The 27996-nt window shown below is 51.7% G+C and overlaps 1 protein-coding gene across 1 annotated transcript; it reads left to right on the forward strand.

The window, feature by feature from the left end:
- Positions 1-605: 605 nt before the first annotated feature.
- Positions 606-27991, forward strand: LOC131216571 (LIM/homeobox protein Lhx1). The gene is made up of 6 exons (XM_058211098.1): positions 606-1128; positions 3049-3244; positions 6614-6828; positions 16241-16653; positions 27183-27450; positions 27547-27991. The coding sequence occupies exons 1-6, from the start codon at positions 1086-1088 to the stop codon at positions 27921-27923; spliced, it is 1512 nt and encodes a 503-aa protein (XP_058067081.1). The 5' UTR covers positions 606-1085; the 3' UTR covers positions 27924-27991.
- Positions 27992-27996: the final 5 nt, after the last annotated feature.

Raw genomic sequence — 27996 nt, forward strand, 5'->3', positions numbered from 1 at the left:
TTGAATAATTTATTCAATAATACCATAAAAGGGGCATATTTGTAAGTTTAGAGAATAAATTTTTGCTTCCCTTGTATAACAGTTTGTATAACAGTATAACACATTTTTCCGCCATTTTAACGAAGAATTCTTCGTTAAGTTCGTAAGGATTCGTTAAAATTCGTAAAACTTAACGAAAAAAGTAGGCGTTCCCGAGTTCCTGAGTTCCTCTGAGTTCCTGAGTTCCAATTTCTCGAAGTTCGGGAAGGCAGAGTCAGGTTCGAAAATTCAAAGTTAGCAAACGTTACGTCGGCCATTTAACCCAGCACAACCCGATATTTTTCTGTTCAGGTTGTTCAGGGTTATTCTGCGAAAGAGACGGTCGAGTGCTGAGCTGTGCCGCGTGACACGAATCGTGAGCGGGTTCCCGGAGTGCGTGAAGGTATTTCTTTTCGGGGCAAAAGGCCCCAAAATCCGTAAAGAAATCTAAAGAAAGCGGATGAAAAAATCATAAAATTGCTCAAGGAACGTGATCGGTCGGTTCTTCGGTGAAACATTCCAAAGGAATACGTGTGCCAAAGGAAATCCGCCGCGCGAAGTAATATGCAACGGTGTTGACGCGGGCGTCCAAGTAAAATGTGACAAAGGTTTTGCGCAAAATTTAACGCCAAATCGCAAGCCAGAGGGATAACGGCGCGGGGGAACCCGGTGGAAAATGTACTACCCAGCGGCGAGTGTGTGCTAATAATTATTGCGTCGGCAAGTGACCGCTGGAAAGAAATATCTAAATCTGCTAACGATCGTGCAGACCGCCAAAAAAGGTGACGGATCTACGGTTGTGCCCGTGTGTGTGCGACAGTGTGTGGGGCTCAGGTGGTGGGCACAGGTGTGGCCCAGAGGCAGTCAGGATAGTGGGCCACCGGCAGCGGAAGGGAGGTCGGAGTCCGCCGGGTCCCGGAGCGTCCTCCTCTACGGATCGGCAGGAAACGGACTTCAAAATTTTAACGGAAGCTACCAAAACGCCCCCACGGGCAGTCGCGCTGGCGTCCTTTCTGGGGGACAGTTTCGCAGCAATCGGTGCCCGCGCCCCACCGGCGAAGGATCTGATGGCGTTCGGTTCGGTACTGCAGCACAATCAGCATAATATCGGTGCGTTCCGTACCCGGTTTCTGGTATTTCATTAAGCTAACAAACGTTCTGATCTCCATCGAATTCGACCGGTTGTACAATAGGTAGCAAACTTTGCACTTATCAGGGAAAACAGGAAACTTAGCACCAGACACTTCACTTCCTACCGATAATAAGGACCCGCAAGCCACCTGGAACACTCGACTTATTGCCAACAGCATCTTCTGTAAGACAAACAGACGGCCAGCCCCGACAGTGTTTGGTTTTAATCGTCCAGATAATGACGATAAGGATTCCCCGGACGTCGGATAGCTCCCGGGACTGTGTCCGCCGGGTTACTGTTGAACTAGAGTCCTAAGTAAACGAAAGCTAATGAAGCGAAAGCGGAGATTTGCATAGTGCCGCTGGTGTGTCATTGAGATGACTGAAGGCGTTAGTCGACCGGGAGGATGATCGTTTAATTTGAACCGTCGAAGGATTCCAGCCTTTCGATAGTTCGACCATGTCAGAAAATGTCTGGATTATTTGAACAGTATTTTGGGCCGCTGTTGAGCCAGAACTTTCGTATAAATTTAAACAATTCCCAGCGGAAAGGTATCCTTTTGTTGCAAAACTCAGATCAAAACGATCGGTCGAAGTTTTCCCGCGTGTCCCCTGCTTTCACTCCGCAATAACTGCACCAAGCTGTTGGTTCCGGCGAGGATCAAAAAACGATTGCCAACAAAAAAAACAGTAGAGCCACTTTCCACCCGGTGTTTTGCGTCACCGCTTTGTGTTCCCGGACCGCCAGGATTCGTGGTGTTTAACAAAATAAACCACAAAACCTATCAACACACCAGCTCAAACCAGACATCCCGGCAGCCCGTCCGACATTGATCCGGGTGGAAAATAGCAAAAAAAGGAAACACTGGAACCGATCCTTGCCGGCCCGGCCCGATGTCCTTGCCGATGGAGGCTGGCTGAAACAACAACAACAGCTTCCAACCAATTGTTTGTTCTGTGTAACTGACACCCCGTGTGGCCGCAGAGTGATGGCGCCCTCCCCGCCCGTCGTGTCCCTCACGATGTGCGCAAATCCGTAACGCATGTGTGAAAACTCCCGTTTTCCGCGCCGGGCTGGGTTTTTCGGCCACGGAAGGGAGCGCGATCCTTCCTTTTTTGGTGGCTGAAATTGACACCGGAAACATGATCCTTCTCGTGGAGGGTCCTTCGGATTAGCATCGGGCGGGATAACGATTAAGGTGCGAAGCGCGTCGGAAAAACGGAAATTCGCCCGGCCGCGGTCGGAAGCCAGTGGCTGCGAGTGTTTGTAGCCGAGTTTTGTGGTTTTCACGTCACAACACAGAGAAGTCAATGTAAAGGCGTTCGGTTTGGTGGCCGCAGGATAAACAGGGCACTAATCGGCGAAATATGTTTTTAAACTGAATAAGAAATTTCCGATACTTCAATTAGATAACATTATTTAAACAACAATCTCCAGCAGAATATTTATCGATGATTGATTGAAATTGATCGATCAAATATTGGGACACTTTTAATCGCCCAAACGGCGCCGGTAATAATGAAGTGTTTTAAACCCCATAACTAATCGGCACTCCGTTGGCTTTCACTCCTTCTCAGCGATTCTGCTTTAATAGAATCAACGGCCCATTCACGGCGTTAATCGGTAATAAGCGGATAACTAATTAGTTCATGTTTTCCGGTGATTTGTAGTCATTTGTAAGCTAATGCCTTAATTTTCAACCCACCTTCGAGGCCGCATGTTAGCCCCCCCTCAATTTGATTTGTGTTAAATCTGGTTCCAATGTTTCGTGAGGATGGCAAACGGTTCCCATTTATCGGAGGTCCTCGTGTAACTCAGAATCAAAATATAAAAAGTTAACTAATTATCAAAGAGCAACGCAACAACTCAACACCCATTTCTTTCCGTTCTCGTTCCAGGTCGGGGAGAACCACCGTCCGGGCTGGGCGATCCGTGTGCCGGCTGCAACAAACCGATTCTGGACAAATTTCTACTGAACGTGCTGGAACGCGGATGGCACGCGGCCTGCGTGCGATGCTGCGAGTGCCACCAGCCGCTGGCGGACAAATGTTTCAGCCGCGAGTCGAAGCTCTACTGCCGGAACGACTTCTTCAGGTGAGCCCAGAGCACCGCTCCACTGATCCATCCCCAGGGCCGTGACATCCCGTTTTCTCGCTTTTCGACGCAAAAGTCCGCTCGGGGCGATCGGCGGCATCCGGAAGCCGTCCGGGGAAAAGAGGTGGAATAAAACAATCCGAGACTATGATTTACATACAATAACCGCCATTTAAACGGTAGGCCCCGCTGAAACAGGCCTCGGCGGTAATCTGCCCCGTCCGGAGGCCGGAATGCCCCGGGTTTCGTTGGGTGCAGCCAAATTATAATTATCAACGGGTTGCGTCGTTTTTCGGGGCCGATCTCACCCATTTATCTTGCGTCCTCGGTCCGCGCTGGGGGAGGATCACGATCACGTCATTTGGCGGCCGCAGGGAAGGAAGAGAGCCCGCGGGGTGGTTCAAACAAGATAAGGAATCGCGGGCGGGGGGTTTGGGGTTGCGAAAAGCGCCCCAAACCACGAAAGTGCACCTCCGAAAAATCCGGAGCCCACGGTAACGCCTTAATTCTGGCGCAGGTCCTTCCTTGCTTCTTTGCTGCGTTCGGCGTTGTCTTGCTGGGGCGACTTCAAATTGTCTTAAATTGATCCACGCTCGCTTCCCGAGATTGATCGTCTGCTGGGCGGCTCTCGTTACTTGGCCGCTGGCTGATTGTTTTTGTTTTTTTTTCGGCAGACGGAGGCCTGAAGCTCATTGATTGGGGTCCGGTCGCGGGGTGGCAAAGCGGGTGGAAGATTCATTGAAGTCAATTTTTCTTCCGGACGATCCGTAGGCTCCGAAGTTGGGGCGTCTCGGAGCGATCATTGTAGCCGTCTTCGAGGTAGCAGCAGAAGTAACATTACTACAACCCCCGGGCATCAGCGGCAGTCCCGGTGATGAGCCCGGAGGTCACATTCAATCATCGGCCACCTTTTTTCCCCAAGCCGGGGGCCAGCCCAGCGTAACGGTTGATCGATCGGTACGCCTCGTCGTCGTTTGGGTTTTTGATGGACGACAGAGACTCCATGGCCCGGGTTCGTCTCGGCGGAAGGAACAGACTCCGGCGGCTGTGACGCTGGAGAAGAAGCCACAGTCAATGCGATCCTTCCGATGCTTTGGCCTCGCGTTTGGTGGCGTATGATGATTTGATCTTTTTCCGTTTTGTTGCGCTTTAATTCCCAAGCCCACGGGCCCCCCGGGGAACCACTGGGATATGTGTGTCAATAAAGCTGATTAAGGATCGATTGTTACGGGTTTGTTTTCTTCCGGCAACCGCCCTCCCGAAAATGCGCAAGGACGGACAGAACTTCGAGTAGGTGTCGAGTGATTTGAGCTTCGAGCGATTCGAGTTTTATGCTGCCCACTTGGAGATGCGCCACCCTTTGGGTGTTTGTTTAACGGGGGCGTTGGGGGCACGATTTAATGTAGATCAGCCGCCTCGAGGAACACGCAACCGGGGTTTGGGTAATTGAGCCGTGGCCGGAACAATGGCCCTTTTTTCCGGTTGAAATATCAACCATATAATTATTGGCGGTGATTGGCATCATCTTCTAAGCCTGTTGAATGAAGAACGGTTCGCATGGCGCGATGATTTTTACAAACCTCTTTTTGGTTAATGCTTTTCCGATTTTTCTTTGAAACTCTGTTTAGGTAAAAATGTAAGCAGATCGGCTTAAGGTTTTCTTCGCGATTGACAGATGAAGTTTCAAGTACAATTGCTCCATCGTAGTAGGCTCATCCGTAAAAGTCAAAGCATCAAACTACTGGTTTCAATACGTTTTGCCGCACATTAAAAGAGGACGATGAATTAATTTTGTTAAGTTGGTACACTCTTTACAAGCCATTTACCATTTGGTATCGACGAATCAGAGTGCTTTTTTACAATGTAAAAAGTCAAGTATTGTGCAGTGATCGAATGTTTGATTATTAGAAAATCCACACAGGAAGTTTGTGAACGAATGTTGAAAGTCCATACGGCCTTTTCGCCATCAATTAATACAGAAGAAAGGAAAGAGAAAGAAATATCTCATTGGAAAATCGTCGAGTGACTGAAAGTGGTTTAGTTGAAGCCTTAGGCATCTCTTTGGGTAATGTTGGCATTGGTAAAAATGGTAGAGTTGTAATTTTCAAACCTTACATAAGCTAGCAAAATATGGCTTAAATTGATTTGTTTTTGCATAAAGGGATTTCTTATTGCGAAACCCTCATGATACGAATTTGTGGGGTTCCAAATAAACCTCATTATTTGTAGTTACTCTTAGTCGTAAATAATACAGGGTTACTTATTTTCTAGTTTCAAAAAAGAACTAGAGGGTTTTCAGTGCCCCGGGTGCGAAATTTTAGCTTGTTTACGTAGCTGCCAAGTGAAAAATGTACCTTGAAGTCGTTGAAGAAAATTTTGCTGGAAAAATTAGCGTTTTCGGCCTATTGCTCAAGTCGTCGTTGTTGACGGACGCGTAGGCTTCAAAGTGTTGCGTTAGCGGGAATTTGCAAATTCAGATGCAAAATTTGCCACAACAACCCGTAAGTCAAGTTTTTAAGGACGACGTGCTATTGGCAAGTTTCAGTTTTCGACCACACTTACAGTGGCGATATTTCGATGCTGATGTACAAGTCTATTGCTGTGTCCGTTTCTGCAAATTTTCGCACAATTTTACGTACGATTATGACGACCAAAGTCACTTCTAATGGCTCGAAATGTAATAACGTTTGAATCCCCACTTTTGTGGTAAGTTTTAATAATTGTAACATGTTGTCCTGTTGCTAAGCGATTCGTTGGTCAAAATGGCTTGCTGCCGTGTAATGTTGAAACTACAAAATGGCTAGCTCTGTATTTTATCAAGTTAAAGGAGGATTATAATGATTCAGTTGAGCATTTAAAGTCTTAGGAGGACGTGATTCTGGTCCCCAATTTTCCTTTCCAAATTTCACCGGATGTTTAGCGTGTAATCTGTTAAAATAGACTCATAAGAAACCTAGTAATATAAAATATTAAAAAAATACTTTGATGGATGGGAAAATCTATTTGGAATATTGAATGTCATTATGGGTTTTGTAGTTAACGAATGATATGACTCTCTACTTACTTTGTTGTTTATTAGAATGATAAAATTACGCTTTCGCAACATTTATAGAGCAACCACCTCCAAGAAATTCAAGAAATAGAGTTAGAAGTCCACTGTCCATTCCGGTCGGTACAACGATACGTTCCATGCACTCTCCGCTAGCGACGGTTCAAGAGGGGACCTTTATTATGTTGAACAAAGAATTCCACTATTCCGATAAAGCTGCTTTAGTAACCGCAAACATATCTTAAAATTCTTGTCACGCGCATCTCCAGGACAGCCACATTTCTCACGCAACCCCCCCTGAATCCTTTCTCTTCCGACAGGCGCTACGGTACCAAGTGCAGCGGCTGCGGACAGGGCATTGCGCCGTCGGACCTGGTGCGGAAACCGCGCGACAAGGTGTTCCACCTCAACTGCTTCACGTGCTGCATCTGCCGGAAGCAGATCAGCACCGGGGAGCAGCTGTACGTGCTGGACGACAATAAGTTCATCTGCAAGGACGACTACATCCTCGGCAAAGGACCCCACCCGATGACAGGTACGCCATTCGCCTCGTGGTCTCGCGCCGGAAAACAGCAGCCGGAAAGTTGGGAGGGAAAAATCGATTTTCCCGCCCCCTGGCAAAAAGGGAAAACTCGTGAACTCCATTTCGTTGTCGCCGCTGGCGGCGGCGGCGGTGCGATGGCGACTCCATCTTGCGAACGCGCGCGCCGTTGCGCCGCGGCCGGGCGGGTTTTCCGATTTTCCACTTGGAACACACAAAACACATAGCCAAGCTCTCTTTCCCTCTCCGGCGGGGCGCACACATGCGCACTAGGCCAACAGTCACGGTGTATTGGAATCATCGACCGAATTGCTTCACTCCTGGTTGGTGTCGAGCGAGCGAGAGAAACGGAATTCCATTCCTCGGAAGCCTGTCCCTGTGCCTGTGCCTGTGTGTGCCACTCATTTTCCTCCCCAATTTTTACGGACCCGAATTTCCCAGTTTTGCCACATTTTTGTGGCATCTTTTTGGACCGTGCCAAATCCACGGAGGGTCGACGAATACATACATAATACGGTTTTTGGGGGGGTTTTTTCGTGCTTCGGAGACATTTTCGGGCCGTTTTTCTTTTTCCTGTCTGCGCCGGGGAGGGATGGATCGAACACTCCTTTCGGGTTGTGGCGCAATGGCACTGGGAAACGATGAGCCACTGGAACCACTTTCATCCGTCCGTTTGATGTTAGTTTCATTGCAGCCTTTTAAAATTGCATTCTCTTTTGGCGGTTCTGCTTATCAGAAAAGATCAGGGTCAGTGTACGAATTATGCTACATTTTAACTTACTGAAGGACATGTTTGGCAAAATATTGAAACAAAGCACGATTATTTTGTAAAGGGTACAGCTGAAAGAACTAATGTCGCAAAGGATAATTGGAAAGGCTTATTAAGCTGAACCATCACTGGCCATTTTGCTAATTTGATAGACATCATGTACCGCGCTCTTGTGACGTTCACACATTACCCGAAGTGGTAAACTATAATTTCTACAACCGATAAGTTTCGTGTGAAGGACACACTTCACCGCAGTACCGTGGTCGTCCATTCGTTCGCCGTCCCATTGCCAATATTATTACAGTTTCATTGCGGTATTACTTTTGAGTTATCGTACACATTCGCAGTCGAATACCTGTTTACGTGAGAGCCCTCGGTGAGGCTTCTCCGGGCTCGGGCTCGGGCTGGGAAATGGAAAATCCAGGCCGTCCGTCGGTTGCATCGTCAAACGGGTGTTGCAGGCATTTTACAGCACCGACCCCGGTGGGTGCCGTAATGGAAATTCGTCCAATAAACAACGCTCCGGCTTCGCGGCCCATCGTTACGGCAGCAACATAAGCATAAGCCCGGCAGACGCAAAAACTGGCCGACTGGCGAGCCGAGAACCCCGGGTGAGCCGGGCCGGCCAGGTTTTTGTGCGATAAATTATGGAACCGATGGCCACTCGGTGCCCGGAGGAGCGAAGGTACGCAAATGTGCGAATGGTTCTGCCAAAACACGCGGGGACCGGGGGTCTGCGCGGCGCAGATTCTGCCGATGCTTCGTTTGCAATAAATCGATGTACAACATCATCCCGGGGCCGGAGACCGAGACTGCCACCGACATCACCGCGAGGCCCGCGAGTCCTTCGCCAGTCTCCGTGGCCGGGGTATCCTTCCGCGGGCGCGGGTTCATGAATTTTTCACGAGCCAAGCCGAGCGGAGCATAAACCGGGCGTGTGAGGTTATGCTCGCTGAAATTGCCCATATTTTAGCTCCAATGTTTTATGTCATGCTTTTCGCCCGTCGTTTTTCTTCCTTTTCCAGACTTCATAGTCCGCGCCGTCCGGCCGCGGCACCATCTCCGTACGGGGCGTATGTCCTGCTGGCTTTTCCCCAGCCCCCCAGATGGGGGTTCGATTTTTATACGGGTTTTGCGCTTTAAAATGTGCATATGTTGATGTCGAGCCCGAGGCACGAGGTCTCTTGTCCACTGCTGTTGCTGCTCCTGGGTTGTGCCTAGTTGGCCATCCGTAACTATTGTTCTTGTGCTTTTGCCACTTTCGCTGTCCTAAAAAGATGGAGCCAATCTGCACTGTCGTCGGCAGTTTCTGTTTCACCGGTCGACAGGCTCGTGGCAAACGTGTGGAAAATGCCGCGGCCAAAGGTGGTCACTGTGGAAAGCGTCAGTGAGAGAGAGAGCGAACTAACGATGCGTCGGGAACCCCAAGTGCCGGGTGCGCCGAGCACGGGGATTAGCATATTTAAAGCATAATTTATGCTCCGTTTTCAACGGAGTGGTCATCCGAATCACTGTGGCCGCCGAAGAAGGGGGGCCAGCCGAGGCTTGTTGTTGTCGCGCTTGTCATTTTCCCGCGTCTGTTGTTGTCGCCGTGAAGGCTTACGGCCGGCCTCATGTTTTATTTTTTTCCCGTGTCCGCTCGGTGCACCGGAGGGGCCCTTTTGGCCTGGTCTGTCCTGTCCGGGCCGCTGTTTGTCTGGGGCCATTTTCTTTTATTCCGATCCGAGAGCCGATTCAATTCAGGCCATTCACGAGCTGCGACAAATGAGCTGATGTGTGATGGCCGTTTGCGGTACACTCTTCTTGGTGGGGCCTCGTAAATCCAGCCCTGATTGTAGCAACCGAATTCAGCCGAAAACGGTGGGGATTTATTGTTGGAACATAAAACATCGCCCATCGTACACTGTGGAGAGTGTGTTTTAATGTTGACCTGCTTCGGCGGATTCGTTTCGGATTCTAAAAACTGCACTTTGCCTTGGCATTGGTTTCATATTTTTATTACTGGTTCCCCGTGTGTGCTCCGACGGGTTGATAGGTTTTGTGGCGTCCGAAAAGGTGCAGTTCGCGGCGGGTTTTGGGTCGGGTTCGTCAGTCCGTGGGTTTCCTAAACGCGCGTGACGCCCGGTTTGTTGGGCTCCCCTGTTTCTGGGAAAGCAGTTCTCATTTTTGCATTAATGAATATGTTCCGTCTTACTTTTTTACGGTCGTTTTTTTTTTCTCGCTGTCCTCTCCTCTGCGAACCTCTTTTCTGAAGGCCAGTTTTGTGAAATTAACGAATGCGGCCGGGATTCGGCGTGGCACAAACATTTATTTTAAGCGCACGGCGCGCGCATCCTTACGGCGGTTCGGAACAGGGAAGCGTCCGAAGGATCGCAAACCGAAGCCGCACAGCAGGAGGCGCGCGCATCGTGGATCGCGCGGCGTCGTGGATTTGGTGATTAGTTTTGTTTATACATTGTTAATGATCGTAACTGCGCTTGCCGGGACCCGATCGGAGCCGAAAATCATCAGCCGCGGCTCGTCCACGTCCATCGCGGAAATCATTACCGAGGAGCCCAAACCCGAAAGAGTGTTACGAATGCATTCGAGGAATTTATGGCATTTTAACGGCCTTCCTTTGGGGCTGGCGAAAGGCAGCGCCATTTTTGTTTTTTTGGTCTTGTCCACGGCTCCGGGAGGATTGAAGATTTTAGTGGCCCTAAAACTAAACCTAAACCGAGACGCGAGTTTGGCCCGGTGATAATGAACCGCAGCCGGAACCGCGCGTCACTTGCGCTCGTGTGCATATGTTTGCGACGTCCTTTTTTGGGAAGCGGAACGATTTTTGTAGCACCGTACGCGGGAAATGTAATTACCGTGGACAAACATTCGGTACTGGTTTCGTGTTCGGGTTTCCTTTTCTAAATTAAATTTTCCAATTGAGGACAGGTGTCACGGGATTATGGAAGGCACCATACGGTCCGGCGGATCTCATGTGCCGAAACCAAAGGAAAGGTATCATCGATTTATTAGCTTAGGCTACGGAGCACCAATTTGCATATTGGATATGCGGCGGCTAATGCCGGCTGAATGCGATCATCCTTCATCCGTGGCGCGCGCTTTCGCCGTCGTTACTTCCGCTTGGCTGCAGAAATCTTGCTGATCAAACAAACTGTTTCGAACCGGCCGGGCCGGACTGTTGTTTTAGGCCCTACCGGCCCTGTGCAATGGACACAGGCCACCGGCAGCATCCAGAGGCGGTTACAACTGCCCGCCAATCCCATTGCTTTGTAGTCCGGTAATGCGCTTTCGACCAGTTGTCGGATTTGCCGGGCTGCAATCAGCTGACCAGTCTGCTTTGTACTCTACCTAGCTCTGGTCCTTTCGAGATGAAAAGTAAACATCTACCGATCGGTGTCCTTCTTTTGATCACCGGTTTCGTCGGTTTGACTAACCAGATTTACATGGCGTAAGCCCGACGAAAAGGGACGAAACCCATTTGGCAAGGAATCGGTGCACGTACGTGTTCGGGTGACAACCCGAACTTCACGCCATCCCTCACTCTACCGCCTAATCCCCTTGCTGTCCGACCAACGATCGAAGCCCCCGAAGGATCCTTGTTTAGGACGGGTCCTTTCGCCCACCGAAAATGCGACGATCCGCTCCGTAATCCGATCCTCTCGCTGCGCTTTTCCGTTGGCCACCGCTGGTCGCGATCCCACTACCTCGGCTCGGCACCTTTAAACGCATTAGCATTAGCAGTTCGTTGGCGCGCCTTTTGTCCGCTTCTCTTTCGGGGCCCATTCATTTGTTCCGTCGAAGCCGAATCCTGTTCGAGTGAAAAGGCTGCCCCCGAGATTTGGCATTTCGCAAAAAGGATCATCCCATTCCGGGCCATGGATATCCCGGTGGTCTCCCGGTGAGCCGCACGCGTCAGGTACGCACGACGCACGCACGACGCAGCAACCACCGGGAAAGTCGATAAGCCGAATAGTCCGGGCGGTGGCTTTTAGCTGTCGCGATCCTTTTAGTGATCCGATTACTGCGGGGCGCGGTGCGCGGTTGTCAACCGATCCCACGTTTCCCACCTACGAGCGAGCGCGCGAGACTCAATGAAATTCCTGCGACTCTCCGCCTTCCGGGGGTCACCTGCGCCTGCGGCAGGCTGATTGGCGTGAAATTTTAAGCCCACCGTTTAAGCATAAACTGTGCTGTCCCTGCCTTGTCCTTGCCTCACGAAATCTCCCGCTTGCTCCTGTGCTGACGCGGTTTGGGTGATATTTTGGGCAAATGATTTCATTCGCCAAACGCGCCCGCTCACGATTCGTTATGGTTGTTAATGTTAATTTCATCATTATTTAGGGCAAGTATTCGCGTTTAAAGTTTAATGCAAGCATTCAAGGAAAATTCATGGTCTCAAAAGGTGATCGATTGAAGCAAACTGTTTGCAATGGTTCGTGCAGTATATTTATCCCAAGAAGGTGCTAAAACCGAAACCATGAGTTTAATATTAGCTTGATTCAAAAGCCTCCTTTTTAAAAACTAAGTGCCAGCTCAAGATTGTCTTTAAAATAATGTTTAGAAGCCTAAAGTCTTATCTATCCAAAGCGTTCGGAAAGCTATTGCCTAGTAAAGGGTTTAAAATTCAATGTACGTAAAGGTTTGCTAAGCCTTGAGTAAAGGGGCCCATCTTGGATATTAACATAACCTCAAACTTTTCCATACAAAGCCTCCCTTGTAGCGTCAAAGCCTCTTACTTGCAAAGACTACTACGAAAAGTAATAATGTTTACCAGTGTAGCGGTTCAAACTTCTATGAAACGGTTTAAACCGATTCGATTTGCTGCAATCGATTTCTAACCATGAAGGTTCTGGGCCATTAATGTTACAACATGTGTCGCGCAGTAAAGCAAGTCAAGGAACAACTCAACATTTACAATGTTTCCAAGACCCAGATTAAACGGCTGTTGTTATCAATGTTTTAATTAAAACTATAAACATTGCGCCACCTCGAGAGAACTCGATAAAGATCTGTTTGTTGTGTTTCTTGTACAATTCGCAATGCTTCGACGCGCGACACGCTTTACGTTAAATTTTCTTAAAATCGTGTTCCGGTCTGAGCAGTTCCAGAGAGCGGTTCCGCCCGGTGTTATCGGTTCGTTGGGTCGTCAAACGTCAAACATGATTTGTGTTGCCCGGCACCCCAGCCCAAGAAGGCCATTCCGAAAGCGATGGAATCGGACGGCATGCACCACGGTGCAGCAGCATTCCGGTACCGTTACCGAAACGAAAAAATCGAAACGAAACGGAAAAACGCTTTAAACACCATTCGATCCGTATTCCGAATGCCCGGCTACGGCCGGAGTGCCCCGCTAACACAAATTTCACGGGCGCACCGTCTCCTCCCGTGGCCACTTTTCCGGCCCGGCACATTTCTCATGCAGCAACAATTTTCCACGCCATTTTATCGCGCGACTGCGGCGGGTTCGGCCAGGCGGGAAAGATAAAAGTAGCCACCCAAGAACTTCACTCTCCGCCCGCCCGCCAGAGTCCACCCGAGTCACGTTTACGGCCTGGGGGGGTGATGCTCGGTCCCCAGGGCTTCTGCTGGAGACAGCCCCGTGCGGGTGCGAAGATTGGTCATAAAACGGCCTCCTCCACCGGCAACAACCGGTTCTCGGAGTACGAACTCCGCATAAGTTGGTCCGCACCGGGCGATAAGCGATCTTCATATCCCATCGGGCTCCAGGGCTCGGGAACACACGAAATCCTAATGCGTGGCGGGCGATCTCTTATCTGGTTTCGCTACCACGTCCAGAAGGAGTTCCACAGAGCCGGGAGTCGGTCATGCGAAACATGGGTGGAGGGTTGGAATCGAATTTGCTTTATCGCCAATGACCAGAACCCAGGCAGAAGGGTGTTTGGGGCGACGGCTTTGACTTCGGGGATTTCCGGGAAAGGGCCACTCGAAGGGAAGGTACTGAAAAATGCTACCGAGGCCAGCAGCAGCAGCAGTGGTGCTAATGCTGTGGCCTCTTCTAAGCGCATTACTGCAATCGTCCTCATTTCATGGTCGTTGCAACCGGGGCCCTATCGGCCATGCATGAAATGTTGGGATTATATGTTTTTGATTGACAACAAAGCGAGAGGGAGCTCCCAAGGTGTCCATCGGGGCCATCGGGGGAAACGACTCCGTCGAATTGGATTATCGACGGTTCGATTGGTCTGCCGTGGAGGACAGTAGATTGCATATGAAATGCCTACCGAAGATGTAAAATAAACAGTAAATGGGTGTATGTATTTAAAATAAATGATAAATGTAGCGCAATAGTCAATGTTGAGATTGAAACGTTGAAACAAATGTAGAAAAGACCAAACACCAACCAGAAATGAGAGGTGCATGACGACAGCAGAAGTAAAAGTCAAATAGTGAGAAAAGACTCAAAGAGTATGTTTTGTGAAAAACATGAAAACCCAACGACATTTCCAGTGAATGAAATTTTGATTTAATCACTTAAAGTAAACGCTCGTAACCAGAACAGTGGCAAATGGAAACGAATGTACAAAACCTTTCGATTTGCAAGATCAAACTCCAAACTCCAGCCCATCGGTGTGCCCATCGGTGATCCGCTGTGCGAAGATGCAGTTAAGTAATTAATCTTCCGGGTGCTCCGGCCCCTAGGCCCAGAGCCTGTTTGGATTAGCTTTCGCCACCTGTTGGCATCGATTTCAACAGCACGCCACACCAGGGGCACTGGAACAGATTCCTCGATCGCTGCGTTAACCTCGGCGATCGGCGAACAACCTCACTTTTAACGTCAGACAAGACAACTGACCCACCGATCTCACTCTCTCTCTCTCTCTCGCTCGCTTGATGGGGTTGAAATGAAGATTTTACCATTCCACTTCATCAATCATCGCAAACATCGACTTGGCTGGCTGGCCACGGCATGATCCGGGTCGAATTCGTGGATCGCGAGCCCACTGCTGCTGTGGCTGACCTTGGGATGGCCATTTCTACGATTCGATCCGTCTGCAGAGTAACGATCGTGTGTTGGCAATAAATGAAGGTACATTGCGGAAGCAGCACGTCAACCTCGGTGGCCAGTTGGCCAGCGAGGGTGCGATGTGCGCTTCCAGCTTAAGACATTAAACAATAAAAACTCGCAGAATCGGTGCCTAAGCAAGTGCAGACTGGGGGGGGAGGGCGCGTTCTAGGCTGTGTTCCAAGGTCACCGAACAGTAGGTGTCCTCCTGCTTCGTACTCTATCCGCGGGGCCACCCTCTGTCCTGATGTGCGAGGGTTGAGCAGAAAAGGAATAAAACTTGATACGCACGCACGCCGGTTTTTGATGGCTCACGATCACGTGCAGGCGCTCTCTCCGGGGCTTCCTGGGGGGGGAACACCTTCAAACAGGAAGCGAACCCGAACCCGGCCTGACAGACAGGCTGCCAACCCCAGCGAGAGCCAACCTGTCAGTTATCGGTAGGCCCGCGACCTACCGAGGTCTTTGATATGGGCCCGGGTCTCGATAGGGCCCAGGTCTGGTGTTCCGTCCGGCCTCCGAGGCAGCTGTCAAACCGGGCTTACTTGGTTGCCTGCTGCTGTCAATTGCAGGACGCGACGCCGTGGCTCGGAGCTCCGGAGGACCGGAGTTCTGCACACGCGAACCCGATCCCGGTCGGTTCCCACTGGGTGGCGCGCCAATTGTCAATCCTGTCCGGTCTTCGGGCGGTCGGTCGGAGGGGGGCCGTTGTCTAGTGTCGAATGACAGACAGTCGCTGGGGCCGCTCATGTGGAGGGGTTTAACCTGCCTCCTCCTCCTGACGTTCTCCCAGCTCAGTTCGTGCGGAACTCGACGGGGCGATCCTTACAACATCGGCGGACCGGCGGCCTTCCAGCTCGGGAGAGGTGTTCAAGCGTGCGGTATTGTCCCCGTCCGTCTGCCAGTTGGTCGGCGGTGGCCCGACGAAGTAGCGGAAGGTGTGGAACGGAAAGGAACAGGAAAACACAACAACAAACAGCAACAACACGATAAACAAGGATACGCGCGCGCCTCCGAGGGGCGCTCGGTGAATCGGCTACAGCCCCGCGGCACCGACCCGGCCCCACTCAATTTACTGTAACAATACATACCTCCCCGCACCCGGCGAGGGTGTGTGCCGTGGGATTTCCTTTTGCCCCGCGGCCCGCGGCCCAAAGAAAACTTCCCTCGCGGGTTCCGATCAAGTGCCTCGTGGAACTCTCCGTCGCTGCTGTTGATAAAGAGATTTTAAACGGATTCCACTCCCAACCCCTCCGATGCTTGGACCTGCTGTTCCCGCTCCTCACGCACCCTCCCGCTGTTTCCACGGCCACTCGGGGGAGAGGGTGCTCGAAACAAATCGAAATTTCGAGCTCAACAACTCCCAGGAGGGGCGGCCAAAGTACACAAATAAATACGGAGTGCGTGTTGTCCGGGGGCGCCAGGATATCGCTGACAAAAGCAGTCAGTCTGTTTGATATTTCCTCCACTCGCCCGAGAAGGGCTCCTGAGGCCGCGGGGGTAAATCGATTTCCCGGGGGTTTCCGGAAGGGTGCTGTTGTCCTTGTGGCAATTCAGGTGCAGACTATAGGAGTGGTGCGTTTCTAAGCGTTTGTGTTCTTTCTTTCTTGCAGACTCCCTGATGGGCTCGGCGTCGGAAGACGAGGACGAGGAGGACCAGATGAGGCCCGGCGTGCTGGCGGGGCTGGTCGGGACCGGGGCCGGCGCTGCCGGGCTGCACCATGGCGATGGGCCACTCGGTGCGTCGGACCTGTCCGTCCAGAGCATGAGCACCGACAGCAAGACCGGACACGACGACTCCGATCAGGGTTCGCTCGACGGTGACCCGGACTGCCGGGGGGACTCGCAGGCGGAGAACAAGAGCCCGGACGATGGGGCCGGCTCGAAGCGGAGGGGCCCCCGGACGACGATCAAGGCCAAGCAGCTCGAGGTGCTGAAGAACGCATTTAGTCAAACACCAAAACCCACTAGACACATAAGGGAACAGCTGGCCAAGGAGACGGGATTGCCGATGCGGGTGATACAGGTAAGGACAACCGTGGTCGAAGGACACCTCCGGGGGTTCGGGGTTCTGAATCCTTTGCCGGCGTGCATTTTTTGTGGCTTCTCATCGCCTAGCTTTGACCCGCCCGTTGCTTGCTGGTCGGAGGTCCGAACTGGAACCTGGGGTCATAAGGCGCGGCGCGGAACAAAATAGCAATAAATCATAGAGTGTGGCATGGCGTTTGGCGGTGGTCTGTTGTGGTGGTGCTTTCGAAACCCATCAAAACCTCGTGCCGTCGAGCCCGGCTTTGAATAATGATAATTATGATGAAGATGACGCAGTGGATTAGCGCGGGACGGGTTTCTCGGTGCCCGTTTTCGCTCCTTCTCTCTCTCCGTTTGATGTTGACCTACAGTGACCAACGGAGCAGTTGGAGAACAGATCTGGGCCATATGGGTCCGGGGCTGAAAAGCGGTTTTGGGCAATGGATGGCTGGCGGATGTGATAGGTAGAGAGTACGGTTCGATTGGCCACAGATCTGGAGTAGAATGCTAGTGACTCAATGCTGAGGCCCCGTGCATTTGGGAGGTAATTCGCATGAAAATCCTTTAGAAAGCCCACTCCTGGACCTAGGTTCATAGGCTTCCAATCGGCGGAAGTTTCTGCTGGTAAAGCCTCTACAACATCCGTGGATTTGAATTTAAAAGGTGGGGAAGTACACGTGGAAGGAATAAATTATGGAGTTTCCGTTCCTTTACTCCAGATGTGGCCTCATGCCTTTAAGGAACACCGAACGTTTCAATTCTTAAGTTGGCTGCTAGATCAATGCAGATTATCGATGTTCAAGTAGCCATGACACTCTGATAGCAATCGTCCCAGTAGGCCAACACCAGCAAACACATGGACTGAAAAGTCCTGAGCCTAAAACAGAAATCGCGTTTTGTTTGTTTGAAATTGCCTTTGTCGTTGCGTTGTCTTGGTGACAAAGGTTGGTTGGTTGGTGTTCCATTGCCATTTGCGGCCAATTCTTTGCAATTTCGGGCTGCAAACGCTCCAACAAGGCTACGTAATATTCGCTGACGATGGTATATCCTTTTTTAAAGATAGTCGATGAATATTACACTACGCACATCCCAAAATACCGCAGCCATAGGCGTTTTAGATTCAGATTCACGATTGATGAAATTTGAACAGCTTTCTTTTGAAGGTTAGCACTAACTGCAAAAGCGATAAACGCAATAAGACTAGCGCCATTTATAGGTTAGAACCGGTACTTTGCAGGTTTGGCGTGAACATTTGAAAGTCGCATCATTTTTTTCCAAGTTTCTGCATTTCTGTTACAGTTTACAGTTTTAGACGTGGATACTATGTGAACCTTTTTTCCCATGCAGGTTTTCTGAGAATATGTTGTCGCTTTTCTGAGCTGTGAGCTGTGATGAACTGAACGTCCATCTCTCTCAAGCGGAAGCTCCTTATTTCCAAACATCTCCATTGTGGGGCAATCTCGAAAAGATCCTTGAGGAAACCGAGCCGTCCTTCGTGAAATCCGCTACGGTTAATACACAAAGATTACAGCGATGTAAACGCTTCACATCCGTGTAAAATGTATGTGTTCAGACGTTCCAATCTAAGATGCTGCAAGAAAAATCCATATTGAATATTATTACGTTGGAACAGTCATACATTACATGCTTACCTTTAGTTCAGTCAGTTGCCCCAGAGATTCCAACGATCCTAGCTCACCGTTAGAGTCGTAATCATTATCAAGGCCTATGATTTCTAAATACGTCAACTTTTCAGTGTGTTTCGTAATGTCTTGAACTAACGGTTTAGATAGGTAAATACCGTCGAGGTGAAGACGCCGCAAAGAGGTGTTTCTTCGAAAAAAACTTGTGGCGCGTAAACAAAATGTGTCCGTCAACAAATGCTTCATATAGACCCAGACCACAACACGATTGAATTGACAACTCCTCCAGAAGAGGGAATGAAATTGATCGCAAAATCGATTCAATGAATTTTCTCCATAAAAAAACTTTCGGCGGCGTAGTATTTCTCAAAACAATAATCATAACCCCGACCTTCAACTTCAAAATATGTAAAGTCCCGCTTGAATCAAGCGAGTTACTGCAATATGTCGGATAATTTACAGCTCGATCCGGATTTACCGCAGCATCGATCGAAAGTCATACCTCGTCCGGGTGTTCTTTGCAGAATGTTGCAGTTGATAGCATTTACGTCGTTATTTTCTGCTGCTTTTATGTCGCTCATCCACTGATGGTTCTTCTAATTTAGTTAAATGAGACCATGGGAGAATTCTCCTCACTGTTCACTCCAATTCCAGGTATAAATTAATATGTTATAGTTCAACTGGTACTCGTTTGTTGTAAATTCGAATCGCTCGCTGTGTCACAGTAATCGTTGACAAAACCGGCTCTTGGCGATACGTTTTTCGTACACATGGGCTGAAAAGTGCCGGGCCTAAGGTATCGTTTTATGGTCAAAGTTGGACTCATTCATCAACGTAATCGCCTTCCAATACGTTTTTTTGTGGAACGACTTATCTTTTGCTTCGAAAAAGCCCCGATGGAAAACCGAAACCGATTTTAGCAACATTCTCTTCATTCGAGCGAAATACAATATTCGCTGTTGATGGTAATTCCTTTCTCAACATAATCGATGAATATTACGCGCCACGCACATTCCAAAATATCGAGGACATAATTAATGTAAAATCGAGTTTTTATGCTTCATGTGGCCCCTCATGGTCTCAACGACTTTGGGTGAACCAAGTGTTTGAAACTGCTGTTAAAGTGGCATAACCCTGCAGTGATCATTTGGGTCGATCGGCTACGAATGGGCTTCAAAAAAAAACCCTGTACAAATAGCCCAAATCCCTAGCCCACTGACAAGAGCGTCTAGGAACACTGATTCCGCGTACAGTGTCCACAAACACCACCCTAACGAAAAAATCCCTTGTGGTCATGGAAAAACGCCACCAGGTTGGTGAACAAAACCACGAGACGCGAAACCGCCAAAAACAATGGCATGGCGCATGGAAGAAGCACACCGGGTGCCGGGTGAAAAAAGCATAAAACCACAACCGAAAACCTCATCATCGTGGTACCCAACACACGCAGCACAGCAACTAATGGCGCGCAAAGGCCCCAGAATGGGCACGCATTCATTCGGCCGGGGGGCACCCGAAATCATAACTCATAACGAACCCGAACCGCGGACCATTACCGACTGACGGCGGTTACGGGGCCTGGGGGTCAGGGATGCTGGCGGCAGCCCAGCGGCGGCCACTCTGGGCAGACTCGGCTAGCTCGCTTGGTTGCTTTCATCATCATTTATTTGATAAATTGCAGCCCCCAAAAAAAAAAAATGCTGGGCGCGCGCCGATTTTGACGTAAAGTCATTCATGGCCCCGAACGGAACGTGATTTCGTCGCCACCATCCGGAGGGCTTGTCGGATTTGTCTGTGGGAAACCCACGGCCCGGGAGAACTAAATCGTCCATCACGCGGCGTCGATTATCTTCCCGTCTCGTCCCGGTTTTTCCCGGTTCACCCCGAAAGTCCAGTGTTCCCGGCTAGCAGACAACGTGACGGATCCGGACTCCGGAGTCTCAGGATGGGCTCAGCGGGGCCACAGTAGCAGCGCCGGGCGGACAATAACCTGTCCGTTTATCGGTTGTCAGGAATCTCGATCTCTGGGGTCCGGAATGGAACTGAACTGAATGGCGTGGCGTTGTGTCGCGGGTTTTTCGGTACTTCCTGCTGTCGATTCGGCGACTACTCTGGTGGTTGGAAGAACAGCATCCTGGAGGACGCACGAGAGCGATCGCTCACAACTCACATTTTTCACACTCCGATCCGACAACACAATTCAAATTGTAATCCCATTCCGACGGTGATCCCAAAGACCCGCTTTATTGTGTCCTTTGTTTTGGACCGTCCTTCCTCGATAGAACCCCGCGCCTAATGTCTCTATAAAGTCACAGTCACCAGATCGGCACTGGGACCGAGCGCAAGAATGATGATCACGTGGCCGAGTTCCCGCCGAGTCGGGGGAAGTGTTGGATTGAAATATGATCGTCCGACCGCCCGACTCGGATCGTGAGGCATGAGCCAGTGGACTTGAACTGCGGATCTTGACTTGTCACCGGCGATCCCGACTACATGACACCCGACCGACCGAAAAGGGCCACGGTAGCCCGGTCAATTTCGAGTGTCATTTTCTGTCCCCGCCCGAGAAGTCTCACTTTCGGTCGGGCAAGTTGTTTGAAGTAGCGCCCGAGACGGTCTCGTATAGCTGCGGTCACCACTGTGTATGTCACCAGAGACCCTCTTTTTGGGCCGGTTCGCCACAGAACTGTCACCGCCGATCGCTTCCGCGAATGGAGCGTAGTTAGGGTTCTACACGGTTCTACACAGTGTTTGGCCGTAATTGGTTATTTATTACCCAAAACCGTGGCCGGTCCGACCACCGTCGCCGGCCGGCCACATGTTCCCGATGCCGGGCCGGGAATGGCCTCAATGAAGGAGGTGAAGCGAACGCCGGTGGAAGGAGCCTCCAGATTGGCTGCGGGACCGGTTTTTCATTCATCTTTCCGCGAGTCAAGTGGTTCCCGGGACCGACTGGCCTCCGACATACACCCTGGCCCTGCCTTTTCCGTTAGAGTTGCGCGTCCATTTTGTGTTCCGAGCAGGGGCTCCATTCAGCCCTCGTCGTGTGCAGGGCCCTTTTTTGGCAAAACATTAAAAGGTACTTCCATTTTATGCTTTCCACCAAATTTGCTTTCGATGCACCGGCCCGACGGCCGCCGCCACCGGGTCTTCTTCTTCGGCCGCAACCTTCGGCCAGTCTTGTGGAATCCGTTTTGCCGTATAATTTCACGCTTGAGTGAACCGCTGCGTTGTACGAACCGAGGGTTGTTCCGGCGCGAAGACGCTGATGTCCTGCCGTGCAGCTCACGAGGGGCTCCAACATCCAAAAAAAGGTGGCACAAAGGTGGCCGAGTGCATAAGCGAGGAACAGAACATAACCGATTCGCTTTCGGGTTGCGGTTCCATTGCCCAGTTGGGTGGCGGGCCGTGGGGTTGGTGAAATTATGTTGCCCGCGGTGTGTACGCCTTCCTTTTCCGACCGAAAGTTGGCAGCAGCAGCAGCAGCAGCAGCCAGGCCGTCCGATTTGCACGGAAGGCAATAATTATATAGAAGTTGCGCTGCAATGGCGGGCAGGGCTTCTACCGGTTCACATGCTGCACAGTGCTGGCCAATGCTGGCCAATGCCTTACATCATAATCGCGAAAAGCTGACGAAAGAAGCCGGGAACTCCGAGAGCCATTTTTCATTCCTTTTCGGGACTTGCCGAACGGCCAATGATTGTTTCTGCCCAAAAGTGGCGTATCCAAAGGGCGCAGAAAGGGATGCCTCTGAGAAGGTTTTCGAGTTTAAGTTTTCCTCAAATCCGAGTCAGAGCCTTCTTTGTCCTTTCCAGAATTCAATTTCAAATGCTAAACAGCTCCACAAAATTAGAGTGACTCAAAGGCTACTGAGATAGTCGAACACTTTACGAGTTGCTCGACAATGTAACAATATTGTTAATCTGCGGTAACTATGTAGCCCATGGCTTCCGATGGCCAACGGTTTTAACCACGGCAACCCCAGCAGGAATCCAGCAGGGAAAAAAACGCCCAACAAATCCGTCCGCAATAAAGATTCCCCCATAACGGCCCAGTGCGGTCCGTTTGATGCTCGTTGGCTGCAGATTTGTTGTCATAAATTTTGACATTCCGGACACTTTGGCCCGTTGAGGAAGGGTTTTTCGGAATTCGGAATTTGGTTGGCTGCCACCCCGCCCTCCGCCCGGTGACCGCACCGCAGAGAGAAAGAGCGTGAGGTTAGGAAACCCGGGACCAGGGACCACGGACCAGGGGTCCGCGGTGTGGTCAGTCACGACCGCGGCGGCCGAATCTCTGCGCCTCATCACCTCATCCATCTGGCTCTGTGGACGGACGCGAGTCGGGAGGTCGCGAACGCGCTCGTGTCAGTTTCGTAGTTAACATTTCTGACAGGTGTTACAAACGATCTCCCGTCGCCCGCGGACAGACGGCCGTTCGGGACGGGACGGGTGGCCGCGCGGCGGTGACAGGCTAACGGGGGGCAGCGGGGCCCTGGTAGACAAATAGAGGAGTCGGGCCCGGTGCGCGCGCTCTCTCCCGGCGCGTACCTTATGCTTGCGCACCTAATGCGCCATCCGACCATCGATATCCTGCTGGCTGGCTGGCCCGGGCCGGGCCGGGGGAGGTCACAAAGGGCGTGCCCGACACATGTCACTATTCTGCGTTGGCTACGGCTCTTCCCGAAGGGGGTAAGTGGACTGTGAAATTGAAAGTGAGCCTTCCCGACCAGGGATTCGTCCCAGCGATTGCCAGACCACGAGATTCCAGGAGCGCGAGAGCGTTCTACGTAAAAAAAACGACAAACAAGGCTGACGACAAAGGGACGAAAAAAAAACATGCCGTCCAATAAGTGGCCATCCTTGTGGCCGGACGACATAACCCCGGGGCGAGCGGGCGAACGGGGGAATGGAACGCAGAACGACACATAATTTATTGATCGTTATTATAGGCTGTCAAAATAATGTGAGTTTTACACTTGCGTACGAAAGGGGGGGAAGCTGAGGGGGAAAGCCATCAAAATTGGAACCGCATCCGAGAGAGAGAGAGAGGTCCTCCGTTCCCGGGCTGACGTTCCGGGAAGAACGCACGCGGTTGAGCTTTAAATCATCATTAGACATGCAAAAATGTGTGTACCGAAGCCGCGTCCCGGTTTCCGGACCGGGGTCCTAAAATATGTCAAGGATTTCTGTGGCGGTGGCGGTGCCAATAACTCTCGCTCGCTCTCGTCGGTGGGGCGCGCCCGCCGATCCTGGGCAATAAATGTCCAACGCGAAAAACACGTACCGGCCGCTCAGACCCAGACTCCCGGAGCCGTCGGCCAAGACATTGGTAAATCTCGTTTGATGGTCACCTCGTTTTATGGGGGTTCGTTAATAAAAATGGAACCATCATGCCGTGGCCCGAAGGAACGCATAAAAGTGTGAACATGGGACTCGGCGTTGAAGGTTAGCAAGTTCAGCACAACTCTGTACCACTTATGCGGCTCCGGATTGCCCCAACGGAGTCTGGGGGGTCAAAGTTGGAAAGCGTAATGCTTTCCCTCGCTTTATGCTCCAGTTTTGCTCTGCTCCGTTTGTTTCTGAAGATCGATCGGGCAGCGTATTGTTTGTGGGTCTTAAATCTGCAAGATACTTCAATACTTCACTTGAAGCTTTTCATGTCATTTAAGGACAGGATTGCTGTTTGCCGACGATGATCGAACAAGTGTTTGGATCAAGTGGATTTGGATTTTAAAGTGTTTGGATCAAGTGTTTGGACTTTTAGTAAAAACTCTTACATTAAAGAAATAGGACGCTATGCGATTGCAGATAGTTGGGAAATGTTAGAAAATTATTTCCTCAGGCGAGAGTTTTCAATTCAAAGCAGAATTGTCGTATTGTCGGCTCCGAAAAGCCATACGTCGTGATTGGACTTAAAAAAAACTTGGACGACATTTGATTGCAACGGGAGCTTTAATTGATCGATGTATCAATATTTTACAGCCCATTTTTGTATTTTTTTTACACAGCACCCAATGATGGCTTTATCATTCGCTTGAATTTAAATCGGTTTTATGAAATATTTACGAGACCACGAGCGATACGAGCGATAGGTGACTGACGCGCTATCACTAAATGGGCCAATAAATCGGTTTAAGCACCGGCATTAACTGCACCGCGCCCGAATCAATCAAATTACCCACCTTTCGGACCGCTTTTCGGACCAACTAGTAGTGACGCTACTCGAGACCCACTGGCGCCACAATAAAAAGAGGCGAATTAAATGTAAATCATATACGTCGTGCCGTGCGATAGCTAATGCGATAAACGATCGAATTACCATACAAACAACCATCCATTCGCGCTGGCGGCGATACTAATTTCCACGCGGCCACGGACGATAGAACACGGCGGGCTGGTGGGAGCCCAACACTTCGGTCCTTCGGACGTATAATTAGTTAACCATAACTGTGTGCGCACTTTGGCCGCGCGGTCTGCCAACTAATTGAGCATTAAACGCGGCCGAGACGCTTCTTCTTCGGGGCTCCCACGAATGGCTATAAGGCGTATTATCGTGGTGGACCGATCGCCCGCCGGGGTCATTGCCGGGGGTCGGGGTTTGTTTTGAAGGAGCCCTGTCACAATCAGCCGATTGAAAGGTGTCGACTAGGTCCGAGACCGTCCGAAGATCACGCGCACCAGATAGAAGCCCTGGCGGCCCCGGCGGCCCCGGCGGCTAGCGGAACGGATCGCTCCTCTCGGATAAGGTCGGTTCTGAAGTGCGCAAGTCACAGTCACAGCAGCAGAGTCGGGTCGTTCTGCAACCTCACGCTCCGAAAACGGTGGCCACCGAGCGAAGGCTGAAGCGCATCGAAAGTCCCGACTTCTCAGCGCTCGCCGGCGGGAAAACTGTAACATTGGCCAGGAACTTCCAGAGGATCACCTGGGGGCCTGAAGAACCCACGAGAGAGGGAGCGAGAGAGGGGCACCGTAGCAAGACGGCTTGCGGCGGAACCAATCCTTCATTCAAACGCGCGCGGACCACCTCCGGCGAGGGCTCTTCGTCGATCGCGGTCCGCGGCTCCAGGCTGATGATGTGTGATGGAATCGGCACCTCCACGCCCGGAGACTGTGAGGGCTATAAAATGCCCGGCCGATGATGACGGGCGATTTGTGGCCACGGCCGGGCGGTGTTTTGCGTTTCTGGTCGCGCTTCTTGCGGCTCAGCATGTCCCGTGTTTTGGCCACCAGTTGTTGTTGTAGCTCCCTGCGGTGGCTCAGCTCGCTAGCGTTCGCACCTCCCGGCCAGAGTCCGGCCCTGACAGCGTGAGTTCGCGGGGTGATCCACGAACGATCACCGCGAAAAGACATCGCTCGCGGGATGTCCGTGACGAAATGGTCACCGTTCCCGACGGTGTCCGGAAGTCCCTGGACTGTTGGCCACACAATGTCACAATGTGTTGTCCGGGGCCGATAAAAGATAAAACACTCCCCGGACAGACGGGGCAATAAATCTACCCCGAAAGAAGCTCTCCAGCTCCTTAAGCCGGGCGCCGGGCGCTTTGATGATGGCCGGACCTTCCAGAAACTTTTTGGCCACGGCCCTCACCGCGGGAACCGTTAGGCCAATTAGTCATAATTTGTCTTGCGCTCGATGCCTGAGCCTTCTGAGCGCGTCCTTAGCTCGCCAGCTCGGCTTTATGGCGCAAGTGATCAATATGTGGTCTATGGGTCCTCGACAAGGGTCCCAAAAACCGTGCAACGTCTGTGTCGATCCTCGTCCGTTCCCCAATTCTCGCGCGGGTCGGGTGTTTTTGCAACATCGTCTTGCCGGCTAGACGACTCCGGCGGCGACTCCGAGGGTCGTAAATAATGTTCGACGTAGAACCCACGGACCCCACGGTGGAACCGGTGGAACCCCAGTTTTGGAGTTAAAATTTATCGATCTACAGACACAGCCGCAGCCGGACGGATAATAAAACGAAGGGAAGAAATCTCTCTGTCACAAAACGCGCCAGTTCCGCGGCTCGCCCGTCGTTTATGTTCCGTTTTGCGGTGCGGTTATGGTTCCGATGATGCTCAATAATAACCGCCCGACGGCAGCCTGGTGGCCTGGGTCGGCCTTTGGCCGGCAAATGAAACGCGCCGACCGATCGCCGATCGATCGTTTGCGTCGCGCGTGAGTGGAGAGTGGCTGGCCGGCTCATCCATTCACTGATTTTATTCCCCGCGACGATCATCGCGAGCGTCAGCACCGTCATCAGGGCCGGCGGGCTCATTATGACACCGGTCAACCCGGCAACAACCGGCCGGGTTTCGTCTCGCCGGTCGACCGGAGACATTTTCCATATTTTTATTGACTCTTTGAAGATTTTTATTGATCGCCCAGGTTAGGGACATTCGGTGCGGCACCGGCACAAAGTCGGCTCCGAAGATCCGTAGCAGGTCTCAGATGGGAGTGCGCGCGCGCGCGCGAGAGAGAGTCGTAAAAATTAGTTCCAGCGTCCACCAACGTCCGAGGAGAAGGACCCCGGGTCCGTCCGGGGGTTACACTGTGTTGTTATGTAAATTTTATTCTCTGCGATGACAACTGCTGCGCGCCCGGCGAAGACTCTGGCGGCTAATCTGGAGAGCTGGCTGCTGCTGGAAGACCCGCCTTTGGGGGCCGCCGTTCCACATGATGTGCTAATGGTCACCACACCGTTGCAAATATTAATAGCGCAGCGCACCGACACGGGATCCCATGCCGGGATGGACGGGACCACAATGGCAATTGTGGCTCCGTGTTTTACTATTGATCAATTGGACGTGCTCTCTCCGAGGAGGCTCGAATTACTCTATCGGGTGAAGGGTTCGATTGCGGTACACTTTCGCCTCTAACCAACGTTCCATTCCTTTCTCCGCAGGTTTGGTTTCAGAACAAGCGCTCGAAGGAACGGCGACTGAAGCAGCTGACGAGCATGGGCCGGGGGCCGTTCTTCGGCGGGGCCCGGAAGATGCGCGGCTTCCCGATGAACCTGTCGCCCGGCGGGCTCGACGAACCCGGCTTCCCGTACTTCGCGACCGACGGCAAGTTCGACTTCGGCTACGGTGGCCCCCCGTTTCACCCGCACGACGGCCCGTTCTTCGGTGGGCATCCGGGCGCGGGGCCCGGCATGCCCTTCGGTGGCCCTGGTAAGTGGACCCACCCCCTCCCCGTCCCGGAACCGCGGCAGACCGTTTAGCGAATTTAACAGTGCGGTGTTAATGTCAGGCTTTTCACCGATGCAGGAGGACCCATGGACCACCCGGGACCGATCCCAATGGTAGGGGACTTTGTCGGCGCCGTCGGTGGGATGGCTGGACCGGATGGCGGTGGCGGCGGCCCTGGCGGTGGCCCTGGTGGCCCCGGGGGCCCCGGAGGACCCGGCGGCCTGATGGGACCGGGCGGCTTCATGGGCCAACCGAATGCCGGACCGCACGGACCGGACGGTGGCATGCTGACCGGGGGAGTGAACCGACCCGGAGGAGGCGCTGGCGGCGGTGGTCCCGGCGGTGGTGGTGGTGGCGGTGGCAACGGTGGTCCCGGCAGCGGCAGTCCGGTCGAGTTCCTGTCGTCGAACTTTGCCGAATCGCAAAACATGCAGAACGAGGGCCTGGTGTGGTAAGCGTGCGCCGGGGTTGCGCGGTGCGTTGGTGAGTTTACATTTATTTCCTCGGCAAGAAACTATCACAAACTGT

The sequence above is a fragment of the Anopheles bellator genome, chromosome 1, assembly GCF_943735745.2.
Source record: "Anopheles bellator chromosome 1, idAnoBellAS_SP24_06.2, whole genome shotgun sequence".
In the NCBI taxonomy this organism is placed as follows: Eukaryota; Metazoa; Arthropoda; class Insecta; order Diptera; family Culicidae; genus Anopheles; species Anopheles bellator.